Raw genomic sequence first — 8,309 nt, 5'->3', positions numbered from 1 at the left:
AAGGGTACTCGGACCACTGGTTTGAGAAACACTGCACTATTCCATAACTCATAGCTACTGTGACACATTCTGTATCTAAAACGTGTCAGGCAAGGTGGTATATGCAAACTGGTCATTATTGTGTGATGTGTGTGTGGTCAGTGTATCAAGAATCAGAGTTGTGTGTTGAACATGTGTTCTTAAACATTGTTTTGCAAGCAGTGCATTAAGCCTAGCCTGTCCTAGACAGAGGAATGTTGTTTCACCTGTTTTTCTGTCTCCAGTTAAATTAAGCAAGATAATACCTTGAAAGAACAAAGAAAAGTGCATCTACATATAAACACAGCCATCAACCTAAATGATCATGGGGGAAGATGACCACTTAGTGATCACAATAAAGGATGAAGTCTACATGCTCCGGAAGCCTTCCTGGCTCTTGAAAAGGACAACAGATTGCTATCCAAAACCAGGGGAAACAAAGGAGTTGTGCCCTTTCCCTGCATGGAGAATGGATCTTCTGGGCTGAAAACATAGTCAGTTTAGCTCCTCTAAGTGAGAAATCTTAAAGCTGTGTCTAGACAGGCAAGTTTTTCCGCTTTTGCAGAAAAACTTGACAGCTGTCTACACTGGCTGCTTGAATTTGCACAAGAACACTGACGATCTAATGTAAGATTGTCAGTGTTCTTCCACAGATACTATGCTGCTCCCGTTCGGGGAAAAAGCCCTCTTGCGCGGGGCCAGTGTAGACAGCTAAAAACTGTTTTGCACAAAAAAGCCCTGATGGTGAAAATGGCGATCGGGGCTTTCTTGCGCAAAACCGCGTCTAGATTGGCACGGATGCTCTTCCGCAAAAAGTGCTTTTGTACAAAAGCGTCCATGCCAATCTAGATGCTCTTTTCTGCAAATGCTTTTAGCGGAAAAACTTTTCTGTTAAAAGCATTTGTGCAAAATCATGCCAGTCTAGACGTAGCCTAAGTGTGTAACTCTGGGATAGACAATAAGCAGCCAGTGGGTTGGATGTGGTTCCCCCGCTTCCCCCAGCTCCCGTTGGCTGGAAAGGTGAACTGCAGCCAATGGAAGCTGTGTGTGGCCCTACCTGCACTTGCTCAAGTAAATAAAGTCTCTGGCAACCTGCCAAAGACTAACTAGCAAACTGCATCCTGCCTGCAGGCTACTTATTTCCTACTCCTGGTGTAATGCATTGAAATTGAGTCTAAGCCACTAGAAAGTCTGGGTTTTTTTAATTTTAAGCATGCCTTTTCTATGCTTTCTTTTCTCTGTTCTTTATTAATTGAGGATCAGTTCTTAAATCATTTACCATCGTTCATGTATATTTTTCCACAGTAGAATTTGGGTCAAGGAAGACTCTTGTCCAATGGTGATGTGGGAGTGATATTTACAAGCAGTACTATCAAAGAAAAGCAGCTGTATATGTAACAGCCTTTGACATGATTTCTCCAGTTATCTACACATGCAAGTATAGTGCAATCATTGTTCCATTTTCAGCAGGAACAGGAAGTGCTTTCTTTCATCCCATGGTTTTCAGCCAGGGTTTCTAACATTTACAAAAGCCATGACCTTATTTCTTCCACCCAGAACTCAGCATATTATAGAATTAAGCTCATTTTTGTTTTAATAAGTATTCAGAGTACATGAGGAGCTCAATCTACCCCAAATATTTACACTTATTATGGTTGTACTGAAAGATGCAATCAGGATTGGGCTCTTGCTGTACAAATAAGGGAAGATTCCTACCTGCCTGGAAAATAATCCAAAGAGAATAACTAATGTATATGCAAATCCTTCTCTGCTTAAATTGCTTCAAAACTGGTTGCCTCCAAAGTAAATATCTTGCAAGCTGCTGTTTTCTGATTTCCACTCCTGGCTGAGAGAAGCTAAGCATTTTCTTTTACCTTCTTCAAATTAATAATTCTGCTTAGGCTTGACAGAAGAAAAGTATTTTGGGCTGTTGGTTTATTATGTTTCATTTTCTTGCACTAATACTTAGCTGCTTCTCTGGAAAAACATCTGTAAGTACTAAAGTGGTTACCAATGAAAATACTGCCACCAATGTTAGTACTACTCTCAGGGCTTTAAACCAGCTGGGATAAGTAGGAAGAAAGGCAAGATCATAATGTAATGCTATCCCTAATCCAATTATCACCGTAATTGCAGCTTGAGTGAGGTCATCTTTAAAAAGTATGGCAAACCAAGCTATTAAAGGAGGAACTACACTGTTACCTAAGTTCATCCAATCGGGATTAGCTGGGCTATTTTGGGGGAGGGCAAATCCCCACCTGGCTCCTCCTAGAAAAGAGAGGATAGAGGCCCCATATGTAATTTGAGCAAATGCCAACTCGGGGTAGTAGGTCTGTTGGGCAGCCATTATCAGTGGCACCGAAACAAATGGAATCAGTCCTGCAAGACCCAGGTAAATAGCAGGCTTCGGTGAGTCCTTTAGCGACTTCATATCATTGCGCACAAGCCCCGGTTGTTCAGGTTCTGGTTCTTTTGGTTTCTTTTTCTTTAAGCAGCGGAGAGAGCAGTGGAACCCCTGGGCCTTGGTTACACAGGCTGAGGCCTGGCTGAGGAGCTGAAATCTCGACGGACGGGAAAGAATTCTCTGCGGAGAGAGACTGGGAGGAGAACAGCAGATGGTCTTATTCCATCTATACTGTAGATGTCTGTGAAGGGTCAACTTCTGGAGCTGCAATTACAAAATGTATTAGGAGCATCTGACCAAGTATTTCTTAGCCTAGAGAGCTGATTAGTTACTCCCTACACACAACTTAGCAGATTTCCACAACTACACTATATAGTCTGTTAATTGGAGGTTTGTAAAGAGATTGTATTCCTTCTCCACTTAAAGAGCACTGCTGCTTTTATATGATGTTGACACTGCAACACAAGCAACAGCAAACTTTTCACTGAGGTTACAGAAATAACCCTTCTGCCCTCTTTTTGACGTGGCAGTGTCCTGCAAAGAGATTATCTGCACTTGTGCTCTTTTTTGCTGCTTTAGGGTGAATAAGGAAATCCTGAAAGGTTTCCTGTAACTACTTTCCCAGCTTGTCTTTTCACAGTGCAAATTCCAAGCCCCTGGAGGGTAGACATTAAGGAGGCTAAGAGTTGGGTAATTTGCAAATCATGTAGTTGATCAAATTTTTATGGACTACATGATGAGATAAGGGAAGAAGTACTCAGTCCTGGCGCTGGATCCAGGAGCTACTCCCTGTCCCCCCACTGTGGCTCTGCAGTTTAAATGTAGTAAGAGCGGGGCAGGCAGGTAGCTGGGATCCCCTGCAGACAGGGGCTGCTGCTGGAACAGCCTCCTGTCAGATGGCACTGCGGAGTCAGTGCTGGGGAGAGAACTGGCTTTTAAGTTGGCTCCCGCTCCTCCCCTTGCTGCCTCTGATATGGGAGGAAATGTGATTAATCAACTACTCGATTACATCCTTAGACATTTCTATCATAAGTAGGGAACTAATGCAATGAGATCATGAGAGCCAACAACACAGAGCAACTGAAAGGGAACAGGATTTTTAGACACTTTTAAAAACTTCTCTTTAAACATCTTGTTATATTTAATTCACTAAGATTTCTGATAAAACAGCCCTGCACAAAATTACTCTGCCTGTTGAAATTTCATGTTTTACAACAGGCCTGGGTAAAACACGGCCCATGGGCAGAATCCAGCCTACCCATCCAGGCTCCCCACTTGCCTTGCCCCACCTGCATGCCACTCAAAGCTGGCTGCAGGGTGGTTTTTCTTTAAAAACTGTTGAGTCCCTAGTGGTGGTGGGGGGAAGCTTTAGGAGCTGTTCCTGTCCCCAGCACAATCCCATTGGCCGATTTCTGGCCAGAAACTGGCCAATGGCAGCTGCCCATTTCAATAACAGGCAGCCATGAAGCACAAGGGGCTCCAGAGCACATGGCTAGAGCCTGTGCTGGGATGGGGCAGGAAGGAAGGCTGATTCAGGAACAGGCTGCTGGCTGGTAAGTCTCCTGGCCAGTCCAGTCTGACACCCCACTTCCTCCCTTCCCCAACCATCTGCCCCCCCCCCACTATTGTCCCCCTACTCCACATACCCAAATCCTCTGCCCCCCTCTTGTATCCCAATTCCCCGCCCTATGTCACAATGCAACCCCCTGCATGCCAGTCCAGTGTCCCAGGTCACGACTGCCTCCTTCACCCAAACTCCCTCCCTTGCTTCAAGTTCCCTTCTGCACCCAAACTCCATCCCAGAGCCTGCACCTCCTCTATTAACATCATGGAAAAGTGCAGCCCTCGACCACTTCCACATTCTTGGAGTGGCCCCCCCATCAAAAATGATTGCCAACCCCTGAGATAAAAGAAAGTCTGTGTTAATTGTTAAGGTGAAGGCCCTCTTACAAAAACTGACATTTTTGAAGGTGTAGGGGAAGCAGCACAACACCTTTCTGCCTTCTTTATATTCAATCAAAAGACAGCAGCTACATAACTTTTAAAAAATACTTTGCAGATTCTGGCCTAATAGTATGGAGACCCTGTCATCACCATCATGTTGCAGCTGTTTCAATGAAAAGGAATTTTGTGGTGCTTATATGATCCATACTGTCCCTTTAAGTTCTGACCATAGTTACACCCCATGAAATCCCACCAACTTCACTAAGATTATGGAGCCATAACAGAAGGAAGGATTTGGCCCTTTAATATTCTTAGCTGTCAAGTACCACTGAAAAAACATATCAGTAAGCCTAATAAATCAATGTAGGTGAGCTGAGGTCTAACGCCATGCAAAAGTCAGGGAAAAAATCATTGACTAACTTTAAACATTAGAAAAGTTCCTTTGGAAAACACTAAATCTGATAAAAATGAAGCCTCTGTCTGCTGTAAAATATGAGCCAACTGTGTTTTATACTATACCCAAAATTATTTGTCGTCTTATTTTGTAAAAAGCTATTTCAGGATAAAATAATGCATTCAAAACTTACATTTAAAGGTATTTGGAAACAACATCGCTGTACAAGGTGAAACATTTTTGTTTAGCAGAAGGCCCTATGGGATGAAGAAAAAAATGTTAGGAGATGTCATTTAATGACAGCTATACTAAGTAGACTATCCAAGTTTAGAGCATGTCTAGTATAAGTTACTACAACAATTTATTTTCCATATTATATTAGAGTAAGAGTCAGAACCATTTTGTTTTATAAACTAGAGGAAGCAGATGGAGACTGACTTTTTTTAAATCACTATACAGCTAATAACATTTTTGTCTGTATTCTAGCCAACTAATTATATTTAACTTTTACAGGGCATTTTGTTTTCAAATCACTTTACAAGTTAAGGCCATTATCTTGTAATGCTGTTTTTGGGGAGGTTTTTTTGTTTTTGTTTTCCAAATCAAGGCCAAAGTATATCTCAAGGCACCCATGAAGTAGGTAAATGTCTCCATTTTACAGTATAAATGGTTTGTGGAGGCCATACAGGTGGTTGATGGCACAGCTGGATTTAGAATTCCTTTTCCCAGCCCCAAATTGAATCCACTAATCCTACCCCCCAAAATCCTCTAAAGGTTGGAAGTTTCTATAGTATCCACTGTTCCCTTAAGAACACAGAGGTGATGCCGTGATTGGATAAAAGGATGTTTGAAATGGGTCCACGGTGTATTACAGAAGTAGCTTGAAGTTCCCAGCAAGCCTGGCCCCCGCTGGAGAAAGGAAGAGTTTACAAGCTGAATAACCAACCCGGCCAAAGGAAGACTCCTGGAGGAGAAAATCAGTCACTTGCCCAGAGAGCCTGTGGCAGAGCGTTCCAGGAAAGCAAGCCCTGTTTGCACAGGCAGAGCCGCTCCTCTCTTTGGGGCGCCCAACACCCCCAGCTGCCTCCGGGGGGATCACTCACCTGCCCCAGGCAGCTTCCCGTGCTGCAGACAGGCTGCAGCATCCGGCAGGAGGGGCAGGCTTCCAGTGTGCGCTGGGTATAGAGCCCCAGCCCGGAACAACACGGGCCGGCCGCTCTAGTTCCGCTTTGGCTGCGAAACAGCGACTCCAACTCCCCAGACGTGTCTGTTTTAGTTTCCTGGCGTGACCAAAATCCCCCTTTGCCCTGGCGCTCAGCAGTCAGGAGGGTGGGAGTGGCAGGGTTAACAGGCATCAAGTCTAACGGGAGGAGAAATTGCATTACAGAAATACAACGGTGTCTCTCCCCTATTGAAAAAGTCTGATTGCGGGCAGTTTATGCTGAACGTATCTTAGGCAGTGTAAGTCTTCCCACCGAGGGGCCATCAGCGCTGCCAAACGTTCAAAAAGCAAGGCTCCTTCCACCCCCTCCAAAAAGAAATCAAGGAACAGGGAAGCCACATGCATATGTGCAGGATCAGAGCTGGGGTGGGCCTGGTGGGTGCTACTGAAGGCGACACCCCCGCTTTGTAGTCTCACTTATTTAAATGAAGCAAAATACCCCAGACTAACACGGCTAAATTTCTATCATTATTTAAATGAAACCTGCATGCAGTCCTGAGTAAGCAGAACGCATGTAGCATGCAGTAGTCAAACCCCACCTTTGCAGCTGCAGCTACAGTAACAATGAGCACACATGCTTTTACATGTTCAGAAGACTACCCGGACGTTGACTAACTAGTTAATTGATTGGAAAAACAATGTGGATGAGGTAACATTTTTATTGGACCAATTTCTGCTGATGAGAGAGACAAGCTTCTGAAGCACATAGTATTCTTCCTTCTTAACGGTTGTACTGATGTTTCTTTTAGGCTTGCAGCAGGAGCACCCACCAATGGGGAAGTCACTTGTCTTGCATCTTTTTCCTGGAACAGTTCCTCTGAATGTCTAGTCCTTGCTGGGCCTGATCGCTTTACAGCAGGTCCGGTGAAGATTAGCGCAGGTTTGCAGAACAGGTTAGGGGTGGAGAATAGCACTAAACATTACGGCAGCAGACAAGGAATCCTCCTGGCCCTGCAACTGCATGTTGCAGGAAGCATTTCTGGGGCGTCACTGCTCTGCTTGTGGGTGGACTGTGAAGCTTCTCGTGCTGAATTTAAAGCCATTGCTGCCAATTGTTTCCACTGCTGCCGCCTGCCTGGCTCGCTGAGGAAATGTCTGTTGAGCAGGAAAGGTTGATTTGAAATTCCACTCCCAAAGCCTGCCTGTCTGCTCTGTGTCACTGTTTGTCTGGATTTCCTCCGTGCTGGGGAGGGGAGGAGCACACGTTTGCTTTCTAGGATTACTTTACTTCCTTCCTTTCACTTTAAGGGATGAAGAGGCGGGCGCTGCTGGGGGGGGGACGGGGGGACGGAAGGGGACTCCAAGTCCCAGCATGCAGTGCGGCCGCGGCCCCCTCACAAGAGGTGAAGCAGGTAGCGCAGTGCATGCTGGAACTTGGAGTCCCGCACGGGGAGTACGGCGGCAAGCCGCCTTTCTCCCGCGACCCTATGACAGATACAAACACAGCGGAGCGCGAGCCGCCTGGACAAGTGGGAGGGGGGCGGGGGCGCGCGCGCGCGGAGAGGGAGGCGCGCGCCAGCCTCGCGCTGCGGAGTCACCGCCCCGCCCCCGGCCGCACCGGGCCTAGGGAGCGTCCCGCGAGAGAGGTCTCGAGCCGCGAGGAGCCAGGCGCGCGGCCGGGCCGCGCCAGGTGGGTGTGTCTCCCACGCGCCAGCCCCTCCCCTCCGGCCCCCGGCCGGGCAGGGCCGGGCAGCCATTTTGGGCAGAGCTTTGTTATGGTTGTGGGGCCGCGGGAGCAGCGCCGGGCCTGGCCGGTGAGTGGGGGCCCCGCGCGGGACGCGCCGCGGGCGGCAGCCGGACCCGACAGCGAGCCGGGAACGGCCGGGCCCGTGAGCGGAGCCGCTCCGGGGAGGCTCGTAGCGAGCCCGGCCTGTGCTGCGGGCTCGGGGCCCCGCTGGCGGCCGAGCAGCCGCTGAGGGGGCTGGAAGCGCGAGTGGGGGATACGGCCGGGCCGGGGAGCGGGGGGGCCGCTGTGTGAGGAGGGGCGGGGGGGGGGCCGCTGTGTGAGGAGCGGGGGGAGGGGCAGGAGCGGGGGGGCCGCTGTGTGAGGAGCGGGGGGAGGGGCAGGAGCGGGGGGGCCGCTGTGTGAGGAGCGGGGGGAGGGGCAGGAGCGGGGGGGCCGCTGTGTGAGGAGCGGGGGGAGGGGCAGGAGCGGGGGGGGGGGGCCGCTGTGTGAGGAGCGGGGGGGGGGCCGCTGTGTGAGGAGCGGGGGGGGAGGGGCAGGAGCGGGGGGGCCGCTGTGTGAGGAGCCGGGGGGGGAGGGGCAGGAGCGGGGGGGGCCGCTGTGTGAGGAGCCGGGGGGGAGGGGCAGGAGCGGGGGGGCCGCT

The 8,309-nt window shown here is 48.9% G+C and overlaps 2 protein-coding genes across 5 annotated transcripts in view; one reads left to right on the top strand and one right to left on the bottom strand.

Annotated features, from left to right (window-relative positions):
- Window positions 1-1,594: 1,594 nt before the first annotated feature.
- Window positions 1,595-6,094, bottom strand: TMEM69 (transmembrane protein 69). 2 transcript variants are annotated; one of them, XM_006117323.5, is made up of 3 exons: window positions 5,864-6,094; window positions 4,954-5,017; window positions 1,595-2,686 (listed from the first exon to the last, which is right to left on the bottom strand). In XM_006117323.5, exons 2-3 carry the CDS (start codon window positions 4,996-4,998, stop codon window positions 1,964-1,966), a joined length of 768 nt encoding a protein of 255 aa, XP_006117385.2. In that variant the 5' UTR covers window positions 4,999-5,017; window positions 5,864-6,094; the 3' UTR covers window positions 1,595-1,963. The 2 variants fall into 2 exon arrangements, with proteins under 2 accessions (XP_006117385.2, XP_006117386.2); XM_006117324.5 differs by lacking the exon at window positions 5,864-6,094 and adding an exon at window positions 5,707-5,857.
- Window positions 6,095-7,462: 1,368 nt separating this feature from the next.
- GPBP1L1 (GC-rich promoter binding protein 1 like 1) overlaps window positions 7,463-8,309 on the top strand; it is a 46,519-nt gene continuing 45,672 nt past the window's right edge. For 2 of the 3 annotated variants that reach the window (XM_075935887.2, XM_075935884.2), the window contains exon 1: window positions 7,600-7,736. The gene's annotated coding sequence lies outside the window, so the exon portion shown is untranslated. Of the gene's footprint in view, window positions 7,737-8,309 lie in introns of all 3 variants that reach the window. The other variant, XM_075935885.2, reaches the window with a different exon arrangement.

The sequence above is a fragment of the Pelodiscus sinensis genome, chromosome 9 (assembly GCF_052426305.1).
Source record: "Pelodiscus sinensis isolate ZL-2025 chromosome 9, ASM5242630v1, whole genome shotgun sequence".
NCBI lineage: Eukaryota > Metazoa > Chordata > Testudines > Trionychidae > Pelodiscus > Pelodiscus sinensis.
This window is presented reverse-complemented; position numbering and strand designations above follow the sequence as displayed.

Bases quoted from the DNA above. Each gene is read 5' to 3' on its own strand.
- TMEM69 (XM_006117323.5), bottom strand. From the start codon at position 4,998: ATGTTTCACCTTGTACAGCGATGTTGTTTCCAAATACCTTTAAAT. The intron at 2,687-4,953 runs GTAAGTTTTGAA...TTGTAATTGCAG, and splicing joins GTTTCCAAATACCTTTAAAT to CTCCAGAAGTTGACCCTTCA.